At 32.9% G+C, this 22,236-nt stretch overlaps 1 protein-coding gene across 1 annotated transcript; it reads right to left on the reverse strand.

Moving 5' to 3' along the window:
* Nucleotides 1–764: 764 nt before the first annotated feature.
* Nucleotides 765–21,338, reverse strand: LOC140441606 (uncharacterized). The gene is made up of 5 exons (XM_072532446.1): nucleotides 21,181–21,338; nucleotides 12,618–12,835; nucleotides 6,043–6,265; nucleotides 3,602–3,719; nucleotides 765–958 (listed from the first exon to the last, which is right to left on the reverse strand). The coding sequence occupies exons 1-5, from the start codon at nucleotides 21,221–21,223 to the stop codon at nucleotides 820–822; spliced, it is 741 nt and encodes a 246-aa protein (XP_072388547.1). The 5' UTR covers nucleotides 21,224–21,338; the 3' UTR covers nucleotides 765–819.
* Between the last annotated feature and the right edge of the window lie 898 nt (nucleotides 21,339–22,236).

Here is a 22,236-nt window from a genome sequence, read left to right on the forward strand (position 1 = left end):
GTTCGGACTAGGAATAGACAACCGTCTATAATAACAATTACGTTTTAAACTTGTTTTGACGTTTCAATTTCCACTCCGGAAATTATTTTCAAAAAGAGTTATTATAAATAAGGAGTTATTAATCTTTTTTGAAAACGATTTCGAGATTGGATCAAAAAAACTTACATGACATGTGATAACTGCCCAAAAACTTACATTGGTCAAACTGGTAGAACCTTTAACAAATGAATAGCATAACACAAAAGGACTTTCAATAGAAGAAAAACAGATTCTACGCACGCATTTCACCTTCTAGACCATAGTCATTCTTTTAGTGACCAATTTTAAATTCTCCATATTCAAAATAAAGGCCGTAAGCTATCTTTATTAGCTATCTTAGTTAATATCAACTTAAACAAACAGCTCTCTCCTTCTCAACTTATTCATTTAAAGACTCTAAAGTGTAGACGCATAGTAAAAATACAACGCTTAAGACCAAAAAAGCTGTATTTAAAATAAATTGTAATAAATTTTGTGGAAGTGTAAAAAACAAAGGTTTTCAGTGTTTGTATTTTAAGGTAAATCTTAATAATTTCTCACATTGCACCATACGATGCACAGTGCGTTTAATGCGATCAACCGCTTCATTTGATATATCTGCAAATTAAAGAGAACAATCCACAGTGGATAATTTGTTTTCAATATGTACCAGTCGTTTTTTTTTCAGCTTTTCTTAGCATGTTAGTAGTAATGAAATTTTGTATTGGGCATACTAAATAAACAGAAAATTTTTAAACATATATTTTATTTAATATTCTTGTCGAGAAATATACAAAATTTTTAATTTTTGCCTCGGCAAACAGGTTCAGTTTCTTTCAACACGCTCTCTTCAACTCTAGCGAAAGATCTTAAAGTTATGGGATTTTTGCATGACCTTCCGTGGACATCATTGGCACACGTTTTTAATTTGGGCAGCAATCTGTAACAAATTTGTTTTTATGAATGAATGTTATATCAAATACTGTTTTAAAAAGTACAAAACATTATGGAATAGAAAATTTTAATGTCTATGAAGTTACCCTATAAAAAAGACACAAGGAAGTCAGCAACAATCTTATACATAGTATGTTCCAAACGAGAAAAACTGCAAATATCATTGTTCAGTTAGTAATCTCACATCAATCTGAACGTACTATATAAGTGAGCAATATTTTTACTTTTCGACCACTTTTTCAGGGGGGCCAAAGTGGTCAAAATCCGAAATTTGGTAAAAATCCACGTATTTTTACCAAATTTTAGTAAATTATTCTAACGTAAGAAACTAGTCTATAGCTATTTTTTTAGACAACTAGGTGCCTCTGGGCCTGAGATATACTCCTCGAAATGGTCAAAAATAGCCCTTTTTATCCTTTATTTGAAGAGCTATACCTCTGAGCCCAGTAACCGATTTTAATTCAGCAAATCTCATTTTTTTTAATATAACTTTTTGATGAAATAATTTACAAAACCGCAAAAGATAAGTTTTATTTTATAAGTCAAGAAGAGGTCAGAATTTTATGATTTTCAATTAATTGTCAAAATTTGACCATACGAGGGAAAAAATTTATTGTAGAAACAGGTAAAACAAAGGTTTTTAAATAACGAGTATTGGTAAATTACAATCCATTTAGTAGATTCGACGATAGAGCCTTTTAAAAGTAGCCAGTTTTTCGAAAATCGCATTTTTTATCATTTGTAAACTGATAGTACTTTTTAATGACCATCTCAAATTGTATAAAAATTTAGCTGAAGGTAGCTCTGTATGTATACAACAATGTCTACTTATCGAATTTCTTGGCCCCGGCCTTCAACTATTTTTTTGACCACCTAAAAATTGAGCTTGAGCCCTTTTACCTCATATTTAAAGAGCATTCTGAACCAATCTGAAAAAGCTCCTAGCTGTCGATGTGATGTGATGTGATAGCTGTGGTGTTGTTCTCCACTTGGGGAAGAAATAATCGGCTCTTTGGACAAGTGTGCGCAGAGGTATTAGACGGTCGTGGAAAGTCCGAGGGTATTATTCGGACCGAAAAATCATCGCTTAATCCAACGCGATGACAACTCCGTCGCTCTATCGCGTGTGGTCCATGGAAGGCTGTGGATCGTTTGCAGTAGCTCTTTCTATGGTTTAAGGTAAGGTAAATAAGTAAGTGTCTGTAAAGAAGCGATCTCACAGAACGTGGAGCGGCGTTCTTCATCGGTGAAGAGAAATAGAAAATATGTAATAGAAAAAGATAAAATATAAAGACGGAAACCAACACAACGTAGAATACCGTATTTCTTCTCAATATTTGTGGTTTACGATCCCTGTGATAGCAAAACTGTCTTATGGCCGACGCGTGCTATCCCGTTGTTTGTCGGTAAATCGACCCAGTTTAAAAGAATCGGAAGCTAAGGCACCACATATCCAACCCTTCGGTCGCGGCTACGAAGGTGCGGTCGGTGTCTTGGTAATTTTACTATGAAGCGGTTTACTTATGGCGTACAACAGAGTTAACCCTCGATACTGACTATCGGAATGGTCCGACTACATTTTGGGATAGGTCGAGTGCATTTATCAACAAGCAAATATTTACTAATTTTACAGTAACGTACTCGTCTCTTTTCTGATCTTTAATGTCGATTTTCTGTTTCTCTTTGCCGACGTAAACCAGCGAATTCTGATTGCGGCTTAAGAATTCGAGCTTACAAGCAATGATATTAAGGCATCCGAGACAAACACTTTGTTGTTTTTGAGATGCTTTCCCTAGACACAAACAATAAAAGTAAATATTTCTAATTATTTACTTTTGTCGAGTGTCGAGAACGCTCGATCACAATAGTTTTAAAGATATGTTTTTGATTTGAATTTATCGTTGTTCCTGGCAACATTAGCCTCATTAGGAAACATCGTTTTAAAATAAGATGAACAAAGAAAATAATAGGGACAATGGTAGTTCAATAAATAGGGGAATTCTCAGTATCACTTTTACACTATTTACTAACACAGGGTGATGAGTATAACTAGGTAATTAAAACCATCAGGTGCTATGATAGGGTGCAAGCCAATCAAAAAAGTATCATCAGTTTCAGAGAGTAGATGGAATAGGCCTTCTGAATCTGAAGAAGTCTTGTCTTGTTTTATTTTGTTGCTGTGACCTTGATTTGACCATTTGAGGACGTGACGAACCCAGTAGCCAATCAGGAGCTGATATGAAGTATAACGACCAATCAGGAGCCTGGGTTAAAATAATCGAGTAGATCGGTTCACGCTATTGGCTGTGGCATGCGCAGATGCGATGATAAATGCCTACAAAACAACAACAATCCATTTCTTAAACAAGCAACAAACTAAAACAAAAATCTCACTCCCTTACACTATTTTTCACTCATTTTAGGGAAAAACACTCGGACGACGTAATCTATATCGAATCTCAAAACAGTTCCTTTATTAAAGCTTCACAAGAGATTATCAGGGACATATTGTAATTCCGTCGAACACCTATCCACATTTTTATTAGTGTGTTTTAGTTGTTAATTCTTACCTTGGTAGGTTTATTCTACTGTTTTGTAATTACTTATTTTATAATTCGAAAATACTTACGAGCAAATAACTTGTGTAGATGGCAACTTTTCCCCGAACTCTTCTACGGCAGCTCTGACTTCATTACATGAATTAACATCTGACCAGTTTGTTTCAGACTGACATGGAGCAAATAGTTCTTAAAAATAAATATAATGTTACTGTATAATATTTAAAATTGATAAACGATGATTATTTGCAAATTCTCTAGCATTAATATCTTCATTTATGTAAATAGTATGAAAAATCGCAGACGCAGATAGAGCGAGTAAAACAGTATTGCTACCTGGGAACTATTATAAACGAACAGTGGAGCAATGTACAGGAAATAAAGTGCCGCATAGGAAAGGCAAGAACGGTCTTTAACAAAATGAGCGCCATCTTCAAAAGTCACAACAATCCCTGGATACAAAAATGAGACATTTGAGATGCTATGTTTTCTCTGTGTTGTTGTACGGGGCGGAGGCATGGACGCTTACAGACACCACTATTAAAAAACTTGAAGCATTTGAGATGTGGCTTTATAGAAGAATGCTGAGAATATCATGGACAGCAAGGATCACGAACAAGGAAGTTCTAGAAAAAATGAAGAAGGAACCAGAGATTGTGTTTACGATCAAACGCATAAAATTGCAATATCTGGGACACGTTATGAGAAATCAGCACCGTTACTCCCTGCTGCAGTCTATATTGCAAGGTAAAGTCAAAGGTAAGCGAGGACCCGGTAGAAGGAGAATATCATGGCTGCGGAATTTAAGAACATGGTTTAAGAAAACCTCAACGGAGCTGTTTCGAGCCGCAGCGAGCAAGGTCATGATTGCCAATATGATTTCCAACATCCGAAACGGATAGGAACCAGAAGAAGAAGAAGATGAAAAATCGGAAGAATAGGTCAATTATTGTGTTTCGATGTGACTATTTTTAATATCCAAGATTCCATTCCCAATAGCCCAGTCAAATAAATTTTTAATACACATAAAGCTTTTTTTTAATACACAGAAAAATAATATCGGAGAAGATTACTGGGAATGAAATATTACATCACGATAACATCGAGGAAAGCTGGGAAAATCTCAAAAATAACATAATTAACGCAGCAAAAGAATCACTTGGAGAGAGAAAAGTAACAAACATTAACATATAAAAAAAGGAAACACCATGGTTTAGAGAGGAAGTAAAGACAAAATGTGAAGAAAAGAAGAAAGCCTTTTTTACAATACAGAACACAACACAACAGGCATATAACCACTATAAACGAATCAGAAATGAAACGAATAACTTTAGTTAGACAAATAAAAAGGGCACAGGCAGAACTTCTCAAAATAAATGGAACACGATTTCTATGGAAAACAAAAAGAAATATAGAGAATGATTAGAGGACAAAGAAAAGAGATGAACGAACTAATAAAAATGAAACACATTCCCAAAGTACGGAGGACCAAATCTGACAAAAGAACTATTAAAACTAATCCAAAAACTAATAGAATAAAACAGAATTCCAGTTTCAGAATGAAACAATATGGAGAAATAAAAATATCGGGAAAGAAATGAAAGGCAGAATTTACAAAACAGTCATCAGACCAATAATGACTTACGCGGCAGAAACACGACCTATCACAGAGAGGACAAAAAGGATGTTAGAAACAGCAGAGATGAAAACACTTAGAAAAATTGATGGTGAGACACTATGGGACAGAGCTAGAAGTACAGATATACGACGTAGATGCAAGTTGGAGAACATCAAGAAATAAAAGAGTAGAATGGAACGATCATATAAGCCGAATGACAACAAATAGAGTAGTTAGGACGGCAAGAGAAGTTTCCGCAATAGGAAGACAATCAGTAGGAAAACCACGAAAACGATGGAACGACAACTTACTGAAGGCACATTAAAAAACGGACAGAGTCATGTCTACATAAAAAAAAAGAAGAAGAAGTAAAGCGGTTTGTATTAAGATTCAAATTGGAACAGTCCACCAAACTTCACTAAAATTGATTTAATAGATTTCAAATAATAATTTTGCAATCTAAATTTAAAAAACAAATTGAAATTCTTGAAAATTTTTCACAACAAAAACTAAACCATACAGAAGTTTTCCAATTTTTTTTCGTATAAAAAGGCATTCTGCCTATCTAACATACTTTGGGGACCTAAGGAATGTTTCACTTCGTTTATCCTCGTTAAAGGTCGTTATTAGCATTTATTGATGCAATATTTTACTAATAATTGCCACCTAGATGGTACGCGTCAGTTTAATTCAGTCCTCTCACAAAGTCTTTCCTGATAAAAGGTAAACCTTGAAACATGTGTATGGAAATGGTGAGAGACTCGAATTGAATCGAAATGCAAACGTCTATTTGTATTTATATGATCAAATTATCAAATAACTTTTTATCTCTTGCAACATTCTATAACATGTTTATCTATCATCTAGTATAACAAATATCTGCACTCTACTTACCCAAAAATTCTTCTACAGTAAAAGTACAGACTTGTTTTAAACCGCCAAGGATTATCTTCTCAACCAATAAAGGCAATTCTTTGGATTCTTTGGGCAAACAGTTTCCAACAAGTTCGATTAGAGGTCCGTAACATGTTTCGATAGTTTTCTGAATTGTTGAACATACAGTACCTGATCCTACTGTAGTATTTTTCACGCATTCGTATACGTCATTTAAGAGTTGCTACAAAATTTAAAAAAATTATCTATTTAGCGTACGGTATAAAATAAGGAAAATGCTATAAATTACCAGCTTTACATATGAAAATGAAAATATACTGTTACGTTTTTCTGTGGCTTACCGAGCGACGAACACTGCTTAAATTCTTGGAAGATTATCTCCGCATCGATAGAAATGGATTGTGGAATATTTCGGCGTGTGAAGAGAGAATTCTGAACTTCACTAAAGCACAGGGCCGAATCGGAGATATATGACTGAACAATATTTATTAAACGTTGATGTTGAGACTTCATATCCAGTAAATTGCATCAGGTATTGCTTCAAGGCAAGTATATTGCATCACTTCATAGTCCTGAATATGTTTTGAGAGGGAAATCAGAAGTAATGTCTGAGAACGATTTGAACCTTTGGCGAGGTTGGACGTATTTAATTACCAGTCTAATCGCACCTAGTTTTTGTGCTTTTATTTATATCCACTTAATAATTAAAGTGTGTTATTATAAATAAAAATTAGTGAACTTATTGGAGAAAATCTGTAAGTAATTTTAATCTAATTAGATACTTACTTCACAACAAGTTCATATTGTTTATATTACCTGATGTTATTAAAAAACGAAAATGGATGATGTTAATAGTAAAGGGCCGTCGAGGCCCCAAATGTTATTGACATCACACAAAACTTCTTCATATTCTGCAGCGTTAATTAATTCAACTCCAAAATTCCCATCCAAGAAACAAGCTATTTTATATAATGCTCTGGAAAACGCCAAACTTGAGGAATACCTACTTGCACTGGGAAAAATTATAGAACCAAGATATATTATTTTTTCATCACGAATTTCAAATCACCGTATTTGTATTTACCTAGCTAGTGAAGAATTAGTAGAAACTGTTATGAATGCTGACAACGGAAGAATAACCATCAATCAACAAATAATTTATGCTCGACGCTTAATTACACCAAATGAAAGATTACTAATCTCTAATGTTTGCCCTAGTATTCCTCACTCTTTCATAGAATCTGAACTTAAAAAGTTAGGCCTCAATTTATTAACTCCAATTAATTTTTTACGAATAGGTACAACAAACCCAGAATATAGACATATACTGAGCTTTCGAAGACATACATTTATCTCTCCTTTAGAAGCTACATTAATTCCCCCCTCAATTGTCATAAACCACGAACAAACATCTTATCGTATTTTCTTATCTTTAGAAAAACAGATGTGTTACTATTGTAAACAATCTGACCATTTTGTAGCACATTGTCCATCCTGTACAAATCCAAATCAAAACTTAACAACAACAGTGCCAACTACTACTATAAATACAGTAGTTAATACTCTTCCACATGACGTCCCGACCACATCAGCCTCTTCAGCGAATTCCTTTTCCTTACAATCCTCGACTATACCTTCTTCATTAACTACACCAATATTAACTGCATCCCAAATATCACCCTCAACATCACTCCCAAGTTCTCAAACTACATGCACAGATACAAATATAACAACTACCCAATTATCAACAACACCTAATGTTTCACAACCTCATACATCAATCCCAAACTCTTCTTCAACACTAGCATGCCCTATCAATAGCATATCAATAGATACAACTGATACACTTGAAATAACTAATACACCTAGTAAAGAAGTAAACACAGGTAAGCGCAGCCTTGATGAAATTTTATCCCCACCTTTACAAGAACCTAAAGAAAATTTCACAAAACCAATACAAAAACTTAAAAAATCCAAAACTATTGATAATTCTGAGACTATTGCTAACAGTATGGAACCCGTAAAAGATTTTATTACTAATAAACTTATAACACCGATATTAAATTTTGAACAACTAACTGATTTTTTTGAAAATGCTTTAGGATCTCCAGATAAATTGAGTCTATCTAAAACTTATACAGAAGACACATTAGGCTTACTTAATCTGTTAAAAGAGATCTATCCTCACATTGTATCAAAAAAAATGAAATCGCGATGTACTAAAATAATTAATTCAATTACTCGACAACTAAAACCTCAGCTCGATAGCGACTCCTCCATAGAACCTTCTACATAAGCTCACGTTCAAGTCTATTTTACAGTGGAATTTGAACGGTTATTATACCCGTTTAGAAATGTTACAATTAATAATTGCTCAAAATTCACCTTCTATAATTTGTCTACAAGAAACTCATTTTAAAAATAACAAAATTCATAATTTGAGAAATTATACAAGCGTATCTAAAATTAGGCAAAATCAAGAACATGCCAGTGGTGGAGTTTTAATTTTTATCGAGAATTCCTATGAATATTGCAGTATTCCTCTAATAACAAATCTAGAGGCTGTAGCGGTGTGCTTAGTAGGTCCACTAAAAGTTAACATCTGCAGTCTTTACATCGCACCTAATTCTGATCCAAGTATAGCAGATATTTCTAATCTTTTATGTCAGATTCCTACACCTCGAATTATACTGGGAGATTTTAATGCACATAATTCATTATGGGGCTCAAAAAAATTGACAAAAATGGGAAGAAAAATAGAAAATATCCTAAATAATCTCAATTTAAATCTACTTAATGACGGCAGGAATACTCGATATAATGCTGCAACAGGGGAGTTTTCAGCAATTGATTTGTCAATTTGTGAACCAAACTTGCAACCTAGTTTATCGTGGGAAACTTTACCTGATCTATATGGAAGTGATCACTTTCCCATCTTAGTTAACAATCTGTTGTACCATAAGCACAATACACACATCACCAAATGGTCCTTAAATAAAGCTAACTGGACACTATTCTCAACATTGATTTCTTCATCAGCTATGAATCTTAGAGAAATGTTAGACTCAGAACAAGATATTGACGAGAAAACATTATTTTTCAATAAAGTCATCATTGATGCAGCGAATAAATCCATTGGAAAAACAGCTTTTCATCCAAAACATTCACCTGTACCGTGGTGGAATGATGCATGCAAACAGGCAATAAGGGAATCTAAATCGGCTTTTAATAGATATAAACGATATAAAACTACTGAAAATCATTTAGAATTTAAAAGAATAAGAGCTAAATGTAGATTTATTATTAAAAAAAGCAAGCAAGAGTCATGGCAAAAGTTTGTTTCAGAAATCAATAGATCTACTCCAATTGGTCAAATCTGGAACATGATTAGAAGTATATCTGGAAAAAATTCACAACACTCTATAAAGTACTTAATAAAAGACAATCAGACATTTACGTCCGAATGCAATATATCTGAAATAATGGCAAATCAATATTGTACCGCTTCTAGTGATGAAAACTATTCAGTAGAATTCTTAAATAAAAAACGATTTGAAGAAAATAAAGGAATACCATTAATCAATGACACTTCACCAATAAACAATCCTATAAGCTTGACTGAACTTATTGAAACTCTTAACTCCGTTAGAAATACTAGTCCAGGACCAGATAATATACCTGTGCTTTTTCTACAGAACCTACCACTAGTAGGCCAAGAACTATTATTGCAACTATTCAATTTTATATGGATCAATAAGGTATTCCCACACATATGGCACTCATCAATCATAGTTCCAATACACAAACCAGGTAAACCTAAATTTGAAGCAGAATCCTATAGACCAATCTCTCTCACGAATGCAATGTGTAAGTTGCTAGAAAAGATCATTGCCAATCGACTCATGTGGTATATTGAACATAAACATCTTATTATACCCGAACAAAGTGGATTTAGGAAAAATAGATCAACATTAGATAACTTAATATCATTGGAATCAGAAATTCATGAAGCATTTATATGTAATCAAGAATGTTTAGCCATATTCTTTGATGTAAAAAAGGCTTTTGATACAGTATGGCGCTACGATATTTTAACCACACTCCACAATTGGAAGATTCACGGTAACATGTTTGCTTTTATTTCAAACTTTCTACGGCAACGATATTTCCAAGTTCGAATCAATAACCATTTGTCTGAATCTAAATTACAGAAAAATGGAATTCCACAGGGCTCGAATCTAAGCGTAGCACTATTTTTAATTGCTATTAACAATGTTGTGTCGGACTGCAATCGCACAATTAAAACTTTTTTGTATGCTGATGATCTGGTAATTCTAGCAAGAAATAAAAACATATCGGCTCATAATCGTATTTCTGCAGCTCTTAAGTCGATAGAATCGTGGTCTAACAATATTGGGCTCCAGTTTTCCAACACAAAAACAAAAGCTATACATTTTTCACGAAAATCAAATCCACAAAAGCTCCCAAATCTATTTTTAAACAACTCTCCTATAGAATATACAAAAGAAATAAAATTCCTAGGGATGCAACTGGACTCAAAATTAAGTTGGACAAGTCATATACACTCGCTTAGAGTATCGTGCCAAGCTGGACTAAACATTATGAAATCTGTGTCACACAAAAATTGGGGAGCAGATTTTCCAACTCTAATAAATTTATATAGAGCTTTAATTAGATCAAAACTGGACTACGGATGTGTTGTGTATAACACTGCAAACCAAGCATTGCTTAAAACTTTGGATACTCTTCAGAGTTCAGCCGTTAGACTTGCCCTAGGAGCATATTGCACCAGTCCTGTGGACAGTCTACTCTGTGAAGCTGGAGAGCCACCCTTAAACCTAAGAAGAAAATACTTAACTCTATCGTATGTCTCGAGTATAAAATCTAACCCAAAAAATCCAGCTCTTCATCATGCTGTTGCTAACAGGTTCCAGGAGGTCTATCGAAAAAGAAATAGGGGTCCTGTACCTTTCTATGAACGAGCTAATAGATACTTATTCGATTTTAATATTGAACTACCTCCCATTTATCCTATCTGTGAAATAAATTTATGTTTTCCTTGGGTTGTTCCCTCTCCGCTTTGTAACCTTAAACTTACAGCATATAACAAAAATAACGTGATACCAAATTTTTTTAAAACTCACTTTCTCCATATTCTCACACAGTACAAAAATTACCATTTTATATACACAGACGCATCTAAGACCATAAATGGAGTAGGAGCATGCTTTGTGACATCCCATGAACATTCCATCTATAAATTGTCTCCTAAGACAAGTATTTTTACAGCAGAACTATTTGCCATCAATAAGGCCCTAACCTATATTCTAGAAAAAAAACTTCCCAAATCTCTTATAATATCTGATTCACTTAGTTCTCTGACATCAATTTCTCAGATTTATCCCTCTCATCCAACATTGCAGCAGATTAAGTTAATTTTATACCGTATATACCAAAATAATTTGACAGTAGAGTTCCTCTGGGTACCGTCACACGTTGGAATAGATGGTAACGAAAAGGCAGATAGTCTAGCTAGGTCCGCAGTAAACAATACAGCCGCATCAGTGGAAAATCTAACGGTGCATTTGGATTTAAAACCTTACTTAAAATCAAAATTGCACGATGTTTGGCAAAACCAATGGAATAGAAGCACCACTAAATTGATAGAAATAAAATCTTCCGTCCTTCCATGGAACTTCTGGCCTTCAAAGCGACAACATCAAGTCCTATTAACACGTCTCAGATTAGGACACACTTCTACTACACATGAATACTTGTTAAAGAAAGAAGAGGAACCAGTGTGTTTTGTTTGTGAATGTAAAGTGACAGTGAAGCACATTTTGATTGAGTGTCCAATATACTCAGTGGAAAGACTATATCATCACTTTCCAAAAACATTAAAAGAACTCTTAGGAGAATCTAAATACGTAGCTGACTTGATAGAATTCTTGAAAACTATAAACCTTTTCAATAAAATTTAATACAATATATTAATAATTAAAATATATTGTATACATTATTATGTAATTGATATTTTGTATATTCCTATGTATGTCTTTATCACTTTTGTATTTTTCTTATGCTAATAACCCTAAGTGGTTGAAGCAAAATAAATAAAAAAAAAAGAAGTAATGTCTGTATGGTGTGTCTTTAATGGCCACAATCACAATCTGAAGATTGCATGGAGTACCTACTATATGAACGTGTGATTCTGTGCTTTATTTCCATCTATTTTTTCACCATTTGTTTGTCCTTCTAAGTCTTCTAAGTCTTTCTAAAGCAATCCCAATTGCTGATTTCTGATGAAATCCATATTATAGGTTTTTCTAAGCATACGTTACATTGACTGTAATTATCGAGCTCTGGCATTAGATATAATAAGTATTGCGAGATCCACTTTCAGGAAGATACGTCGGTGTTGTGAGTAACAAACTTGTTACGTACTTTTCTTAAGCATTTAAATAAACATTTAAACATAAATTCTTCTAACCACTGTCAATGATTATTCCCATGGACATAAACAACAAGGAGAAAAAGAAAAACAAAATACTTACCGGTACCTTGTCGACCTGTGGACATTTGTCTTTCACTGGTTCTAGTAGTTCTTTAATTGCCCTCGTGGTATCTGGGTCATTTTTCTGTATGTATTTGATGACTTTGTTTTTAGCGCCCTCAAGTCCTACTTGGTTCTCGGCAACCCAAGTTTTATATTTGCCTTTGTCTTTGCTTTTGTGAGTTTTATCTTTTGGGGCACAGAAAGCGCTCTGTGCAACTAAAAAAGATAGAACAATAAATAAGTATACAAGTATCAGGGTATCAAGGTCAAGTAGACATTTTTTGAAGCGAAGCTTCTATACTGGCAATGTACTACTTTTTTCTCCATATTAAAATGCTGACGCGAGCGACACGAAACCAGCGCCACAGGATGGCATCGTCACGGGTAGCGTCATAAAATAGCGGTTCAAATCGATTTACTACTCTCGATCAATTCGTTTCTAGTCATCTTATATTTACTCTAAGCAAGTTTAAATTAAAAACTGCAAGAAAAATAACTAAAAAATACAGACATTCGATTAAAAGTCAAAAATTAAAAGTATATCTGTCAATAAAAGATAGTAAAACAACGATTATCTGAGAAGCTATTTCACCAGTCCAACAGTTATTATTAACATTAATATTTTTTGCTTCTGGAAAAATGCAAATATCAATGGCTGACTATATGGGTATATCGAGGTCAACAGCTTTAAGAATTAAAAATGTATTAAGAAAATGATGAAATGGTCCAAGTTGAAGAAGAGTTTTATGCCATTCTACACTCATGGACAAAAATATCGAATATTTTGGAATTTTCTTTAATTTTTGTTTTTTCAAAATAAATTCTGGTCAATCAAGTCGTTTATTGTAAAATAGAGTTTATTTTAATAATGTTTAATGAACAATTTTAAGTTTTTATGCGGAGAAAATTGTGAAAAAAATAAATGTTTAATATTAGGTAAATAAGGTTATTTTACTCTAAACTTAAATGATAATTTAAATTGCTTAAACAAGTCGTTTTAACTGAAAGAAGTGCATGATCAGTAACGAGTATTGCTCCCTCTAGCTCTTATTACTGCTTGCATCTTTCTCAGCATGCTTGCAAGTAAATTTTTGACATATACTTGGGAAATTGCATTCTATTCATCCTGTGCAGCAAGCCGAATCTGCTCTATCGTATTTGGAACGGGATTTCTTTGTCGTATGCTGCGTTTTAGGTGATCCCACATGTACTCTATTGGATTTAAATCCGGGCTAAAGGTTGCCAATCTAATCTTCGAATTTGAACCTCGTCAAGATAATTACTTACTATGGCAGCGGCATGTGGTCGATCATTATCGTGCATTAACGTGAATCTTTCATATTCAATGTAACCAACATATGAAAAAACATAATCTTGCAGGATGTTTCAAACGTAAGAACCACTAGTCATCCATCCAATCACTTCCACAAGCGCGGTACGTGCCTCTTAACTAATCTTCGCAAAGAATTATGCCATCAACTCCAAAACTAACGGTCTGGGCGAGACTGCAGCTAGCGAATCGTTCTCCAACTCTTCTGTAGACGTAGTTTTGACCATCTGGCTTCCAAAATAGGATTCTGGTCTCATCAGTAAAAATAACGTTTTTCCAGTGTTCGATATTCCACTATATATGTGTTCTTGCAAATTCCAAACGACGAGCTTTATGATTTGGGAGAAGACGTGGTGGAACTTTTGGCAGGGCGTCTGGGCTTTAAGTTTGCTTCTTTTGGTCTTCGTCTAACTGTTTGTGAACTCACATTAACTTGTCTAACATTTAATAGTTGATTTCTGAGGTGCATCGATGTCAATAAACGATTTCGTGTAAAATTAAGAACCAAAAAACTGTCATTAATTGTGGTTGTGCACCTTGGGCGTCCTTGACCAGGAATTCGTACAAAATTTCCTGTTTCGCTTTACCTTTTTAGAGTATTCCAAACTATAGATTCAGTTCTGCTGAGGCGTCGTGCGATATCTTTTTGTGCATATCCTTCCTAGTACAAAATTACAATATGTGCTACATGGGCTTCATCGCAGTGTCAAATTGGTGGGATACTTATTTTAAACTTAGTTAAATAAAAACAATATTTAATTAAACTTAATAAACTAAACTTAAAATAACCGAATTATTATGATTTTTACTTTAAGTGAAGAAGGTTTTTTATGATAAAATGTACGAATGACACTAACCACTGAATAAACGTCAAAATAAACATCATAATATTTCAAACCAGTTGTGTACATCAGCCTACCATATGAGTATTATCAGTAATCTAAAATTATTTTGAAATAATAGTGACTACAAAAAAAAATTGGAAAATTCCAAAATATTCGATCTTTTTGTCCATGAGTGTATGATTTCCAAGATGCACAGTTTCATTTACTTGTATTTTAATACAAATTGCTTCTTATGTAGGTGTAAATGCAGAAATATATCGTTCAGAAAAAGAATTTTTGCATTAAATGTCCAAACAATTACTAGACTAGTTTAAAAATTACAACTATTGTTGCAAAATGGCTGAGTTTAATTTTATTTAATAATAATGACATACAAATATTTGAAGCTGGAGGTTTTGTTAGGATTTTACCTACTATTTTTTATATTTAGTGAGTGTGATCACACTTTGAAATCATATTTAATGACAAGGCTAGACAAGATGCTAGAACAGAAGCAGATAATCTTTATAATGAATCTCTCATGCAAACTAGAAATGTTGTGTAAAAGAAATACAGGATATGGAAACGATGATTTCCAGTTTTTAAAAATCGAATGAGATTAAATCATGTCTGTATCAAAACGATTTCCTTTTGATACAGACATAATTTATAACAGAATAACAATTTTACAAACAAATTAACATACAAGAAATAAGGTTATTTCTATATTTTTAGGTTAGGCCCTAACAATGGAAATTCCACAGCGACCCGTCAATGGAAGTAATAAATAAATTTTATTGATCTCATGAGAATCGTAAAAAATGGCAAAAATCGCGCAACGTTTATTTATTTAATAGATTTATAGAAATTTACTTCATTTGAGTTTGTCATTTAGAATCGCCGGTCGCTTCAAGCATTGTTTCTAAAAGAACTGTTTATTCTACACAAAAAGTCTTAGTAAACATTTTTGTTCAAAATTATCGCAGTTACATTTCTTGTTTGAAACATTTTTTTCAGCATTTTATGGATTGCAGATTCTTGGTAAATCGATGTTTCCGGTTCCAAAATTCCCCCTACGACAGGGGTTTAAGGGCAAGACCGTTAGTAGGAATGGCAAACGTTTTTGCATCTTTTTTGGGGTTCCAAAATTGATATTCTCGGCCAAATTTAACTTTTCCTCGTTTGTCTCGTTTTTAGAGATAAAATATCTGACTACTGGACTAATATTAAATATTATTTGTATTATTACTATTAATTTTTATCGTAAAATGGAAAATAAAAAGTTATAAACAAAAATATCTGGATTATTTTGGACAAATTATTTTTAAATCTTATAACTCTTTTTCTAGTCATTTTACAATAAAATGACAAAGCAATATTATATAGGGATTTTGAAAGAATAGTTTTAATTACAAATTTGTATAATTTCATTATTTTTTCTGGGTTCTCTAGCGCTTCGAAATTGACCGGGTTCTTGATTACTCGTAAGAATACGATAAAAACGAACCATTAGACTTAATTTTCCATTATATATTATTTTTTTCTTATCATGTTAAATTAATTTATCATTTTCTTAACATTCCTATGTTTTTATTAATTTATTATCTACCCTTTCCGCCTCCACAAAACTTACCCCAACTCGTGCACTTGCAACGCACGAGAAAGCACCAGTAGACAGAGATCGAGTTTAATAAGAGCACCATACCCAGGGCCGCCGCTAAGGTATTGGCCGCCCGTGTGCAACTTAATATTTGCCGCCCCCCTTCCAACATACATACTATTATTTAAAGAAATGTGCAGAAGATGCATAATATAACAATAATAATTTGTAAATAGATAAATACTTGAACATTTAGACTAATCTCTATGATCCAAAGTCCATATAATATTATCCTAATGTATATCCTAATATCCCATCCTAATATCCTAATTTAAACGTCCATTATTCTCCATCCTAATTAAAATAAACCGTGAATAGAAACATAAACACATAAAAAAACAAAAAACGCACTTTTCGGGCTTTCGTCTCGGAAAACTTTTTGACAATATCTTTAATGTCCAATGTCGCACACACTTCATGTTCTATAGATAACATTGCAGAAACACATCTTACTACAATTGTTATTTGTTCTACGTGCGCCCCAATGGTTTTTCTCCATTTCTTATAATTTTTGATGAGCAGAGTCAACTGTTAATTATTTTTTTAATGTTGTAGATAGTTTAAACAGTTTTTGAGAATATTTTATATGAGCTGCACAGGATTCATGTCTTTTTAAAATAATAGCTAAATGTTGCCAGTCACTTACCCCATTAATTCCACTAAGTAATTGCCGGCTGCTTTCATCACAACAAAACAGTTTACAAGGTGCACAAAAAACACTATTTAGTGATAATGAGTAAAGTAACCACGGGCGATGAATTTGGTCTTGATTAGGTAATGTGCGATAATAATAAGTTTCTGAAAATTTCCTATTATTTGTATCTCTGGGGAAGTTAATTTTTGTAATTTGCTTAGGAAAATTTTCAACAACAAATTGAACTTCACTTGGATTCATATTTTCAGATCATTTTCCGGGATCATTTGAAACCAAGTATATGCTGGAGCTTCCTACACTGCAATCCAGATTAACTGGAACATTAATTGTTCTGTCTTGGTTGGTGGTTTCAGGTTCAGGCTTTTCAGCATCAGCACTCGCACTATCGCTATTATTGTCATCAAACCATCCGTCTCTATTCGCAGGAATATTCAATTGTTTGGTACTTTTTTCTATGATTTGGACTTCGCTTGAAGTTGAAGGTCCTAAATTTATATCTGAGTCTTCTATATTTTCATGTATGTTTTTCATCAAAAATGATTCCAGTGCACCGCTAAGTTTTTTTTTTCTCCTCAGTTTTTGCCTCTTTTATTTTTTATATTAAAAACCTGAAAGTCGTTTTCTTTTTCTTTCGGACATTTTGAAATTATCACTTAAGAACGAAGCCGGACGAATTTAACAAAATAAATCCAAAAACACTGTAGATAAGTTGTCCAAATAATGTTTCTCCAAATAATATGTAGCCGTAACGCGTATACGAATAAAATTGCTCTGATCTCGACGTTACTTCGAAATACAGTACCTACTGTGCAAAATAAACGGGTACACTACTATATTTTACAAACAAAATCTTTTATCAAAAGGGTGTCCCAATTCATCGAATTCTCAACTAAGACTGAACATAAGACATAATAACCCATCTATAAACATAACCATAGGAACAATATTATAACAGAAACTTTACAACCACTTGCTTAAATTCTTGTAAAGTATCTACGTGTGAAATCTCAAATAACTGAAGTCCGAAAGCCACCAGCCGCTTTGAATTAAAAAGTATTCCCGAAACTGCTTTATGACTGTACCTGCAAAAGGGCGGCAGTTCATACAATACATAATATTTTCTGACATTTTTTTTTAGATTAGGATGAAAAAAAGAAGTATACATGATAAATGAAACGCATTTAAGTATTATCACGTACTGAATAATTATTATTGTTTGGAATATTACAGTTCACAGAATTATCTGAATCATTACTATTTAATTATTTTCGTTTTAAAAAAGTATTATCATCAGTGGAATGCTTTTGGCCGCCCCTATTGTTGGCCGCCCGTGTGCGATGCACACTTGGCACACATGGTAGCGGCGGCCCTGACCATACCAACATTATAACAGGATAAATTTCTTAGTAATGAAAAGAATAAATCAAATTTATAAAATAAATAATAAATCAAAACTGCTATATAAGAAGTGAGCATTAGGAAGGAAACAGTCCAATATTGTGTGTCTAAAGTGTCCAATTTATTTAAACTTTCAAAATGGTGTAAGTGGCGTAAATTATACTGTCCTTTAAGTTTTATATATGTTGACGTCATTGCAGAGAATTTGCTATTTTCCCATGTTTTTTCAGGCTGCCTCACAACATCATCAGTTTACAAGGTCGGCAAACTTACATTTATCGAAATTTTACAGAGTTAGTTAGCAGAACAGCATTATTTCTCAATGAGAAAGCTGAACCATTTTTGCTCACTGTCCTTACCGATCGTTTTTTCGTCTCTTTATATGGTGGAGAAAAAGATGATTCTGTGACAGTACAAACGATATTCACCAAGACAGTGACCAAAAATACATTAAACTTATCGCCGCTTCTGCCAATACAAGATGCAGCTCATTTCCACAGTCTAAGAGTTTATCACTAGGAAACAATGCTATCCTGAAAATTGTGGCTGGAAAAAGCATTCCCGAACTTTTGAAATTAATTTTCTGCAGACGCATAGGAAACTGTGGAAGCAGCCGGTTGCCGACAAGCAGGTCTCAAATGCTCTGCATTGTACTTCGCTTGTTCTGGTGGAACCTATAGCAACATCATGGAAATATCAAAATTAATCGAAAAGTTCGAAGAATTCAAAAATGAATTACCAACAATGACGCCAATTCTAACTCCCATTCTTTCGGAAACACTCATCTTTAATACCGAATTAGATCCTTAACCGCAGCCTCGGCTATCAAATAAAATGAAAAAAACAATAGCTGGAAAATACTTTTTTAAATATATAATTATGCTCAATATTATCTCGGCTGGAAATTGTCCGATGATTGATATGAATAAAAAAAATATATAATAGAAAATTTAGCCTGATGGTTCTTTTTTATATAGAGAAATTAATAAAATTAAACGAACTTGTAGTTAAAATTATCCTTTTGAAAAATTCCCTATAATATTACACTAACATTTTATTGTAAAATGACCAGAAAAAAATTATAAGGAGCAAACAAAAATTAGTTAAAAAATTTAGTTATTTTTGTTTATAACTTATTTATTTTCCATGCTACGATTAAAATTATTGGAAATAATGTTGTAGACAATTTAATTTGCTCTAAATAACGTCTAATAAAATTTTTTCTATAGGGTTGCTAGTTTATCAGATACAGTGTGAAACTTTTTTCAAGGGGGACGGGCCGGGAGACAAGAATGCGACCCCGCAAAGTTAAACTTAAGCTATTCTTACCTCCCTAATACAGAAAAAAAAAATAAAATTGCATCCTCTCAAAAATGCAACCAAAATGTAACTTTTTAACGGACCAAATATAAAACAACAACTCTGAATATATTCCCAAAGAAATTTAAATTAGCCATGACAATTATAGATGGGTATTGAATCCTTTTTTGAACAATGCTTTTCAAAGCTGACATTAGAAAAAAAATGAAAGAAAAATTTTACTGCAATATCAAGTGATGAAATGTTAAACCTAGACTTTTGTCTCAAAGCCCGGATCACTTTTGGACTAAAAGGATGCAAGAATATTTCGAATTGGAGAGCGAAGGAGTCAAATGATTCGTTCTCTTTGCAATATTTTATTAATGCAAGTTGAGTTTCTCATCAATTGAATGCAATTAAAATGAAAGTGGGAAATCGTTTCGAAAATCGAAAATACTTTCCGAAAAACAGACATATATTTTACGTTGCAATAGCATGAATTTCTTTACTTTGTAATATATTTTTACGCAAAGTGTTTAATTATTGTTTATATTTTACGCGGGAGTCAAATTTATGTTAAACCTAGCCTAAAAAACGACCACAATATTGTGATAATTAGGTTATATTTTCATTTGATATGTTTTTATTTAAGATATGAAATAAAAATTCTTGTACAAAAAGTTTTTTTTTTTTGGTAATCCCTTGGCGACCCCCTCAGCTATTCGCGCGACATCCTAGGGGATCGACCCACACTTCAGAACCACTAATCTATATGAAGCACCTGATATACGAACAGACTATTAACCTGTTGTACTACTAAAGAAGTCAACAACGCACACAAATGCAAACATTTAACGTTACTTAATTTAATAATAAGCTTAAAACATAGCCAGGTTTTTAAAAATCTTGCTTAAAATAATTCCATTTTCGATAGTTTGTGTTTCGAGAGGGAATGAAAACTAGGGAAGTAATATGTGGGTTATTTGTTCTATTATAAAAATGTAGAAATCAACAAAAATATGTCTATATCGGTTTAGTCGACTTTGGAATGACGTTGGATACAGTAGAACACATAATGAAAACTTTACATGGCCATATTTTAAGTGACAGCAGAACAAATTTTTAAATTAAAAATTGAAGATAAAAGTATTAACTGTTTCGAGATGCACAAGGTAGACATTACGTCGCTGATATAAAAGCGTAAACAAAAAAACAAATATATTAATGAATAACATAACGAGAAAGCACTGGGAAGCATACCCAAATAAATTGATGATGATTGTACTAATAATCACATTATTATTATTCAAAAAAATATTATTTCAAATTAGCTATTCCTCACAACACCTAACGTTATCAAAAATTCAACTTTAATACCTATAATTTTAGACTTACCAATAAGAAAAACCACTAAAAACAAAAAAGTGCGTGTGTTCATTTTGCCAAAACAATTAAAAATCAATGCGGAATATCTAAAACTTGGTTTTTATATCTTGAACCATAATAACCTATTACGGGTTAATCTTAGAGTGACAAACATTTTAAGATAACATTTCTGAAGAATTTTGTCGAGGTTTTACTAAACAAGTAATCTATTAGTTGCTCTCGTAAATATTATGAGTCTTACGATAAATTATTGTCAGAAGGTTAATATTTAGTTACTAATTTACAAAAATATATAGTTTTTGCTTATCTCTGTGGTTTAGAATTTCGATTTGGTTCCACCAATTTTTTTCTCCACCAGTTGCAGATCCAATCTTCATCACTTATAAATCAGATTCAGTTGTTAATGTTATAGAAAGCTGCTCGTCTTTTTTTTATTAAAAAGAAAACAAAGTCGCATCCACCCGAAGGTTATTAGCGACATTTCTGTAACATTTGTAACAATACTAAATTAAATATTTGTAACAATCAATCATTGTAACAATTAATTACAATTTGTAAACATTTGTAACAATTAATTAAATTTCAATTAATTTTAATCAAATTTAAGTTAAATTTTGTGTAACATGTTTATACATTTTAAGTAACCTAATAAATTGTACGGAACAAAATTTTTGTCAAGTAATGGTTTCAGGTTATTTGGAAAATTGTAAGAATGTCTTTGATTTATATATTTAGGACAGTGTATCAAGAAGTGCTTTATACTGTCTCTACTGCATTGCATATTTCGCATTTTGGAGGTTCACTATTTGAGAAGAGATAGGCGTGAGTATACCTGCAGTGTCCAAGTCGTAGTCGTGAAATAATACTTTGAGATCTTCTACTTCTGGCAGTCGACTTCCATGAAGAAATGTCACTTTTGGTGGTTCTGAGTTTAGAACTGGAATCATTCCACTCCCGATTCCACGCACTTAACACCATATTTTTAAAATAAACTTATAGATCGCTAGCGACACTCTGTTTCTGATGCGTCATTTGTGATAGCGTTACGCTCACTAGTATCTGCTT

The sequence above is a fragment of the Diabrotica undecimpunctata genome, chromosome 5 (genome assembly GCF_040954645.1).
Source record: "Diabrotica undecimpunctata isolate CICGRU chromosome 5, icDiaUnde3, whole genome shotgun sequence".
Lineage (NCBI taxonomy): Eukaryota > Metazoa > Arthropoda > Insecta > Coleoptera > Chrysomelidae > Diabrotica > Diabrotica undecimpunctata.

What these genes read in the sequence shown, in the direction of transcription:
- LOC140441606 (XM_072532446.1), bottom strand. Translation starts at nt 21,223, where the DNA reads ATGAACACACGCACTTTTTTGTTTTTAGTGGTTTTTCTTATTG. An exon ending in TACTGTAGAAGAATTTTTGG is followed by an intron (nt 3,720 to 6,042) that starts GTAAGTAGAGTG and finishes TTTATTTTTAAG; the next exon opens with AACTATTTGCTCCATGTCAG. An exon ending in TCTACACAAGTTATTTGCTC is followed by an intron (nt 959 to 3,601) that starts GTAAGTATTTTC and finishes AATTTGTTACAG; the next exon opens with ATTGCTGCCCAAATTAAAAA.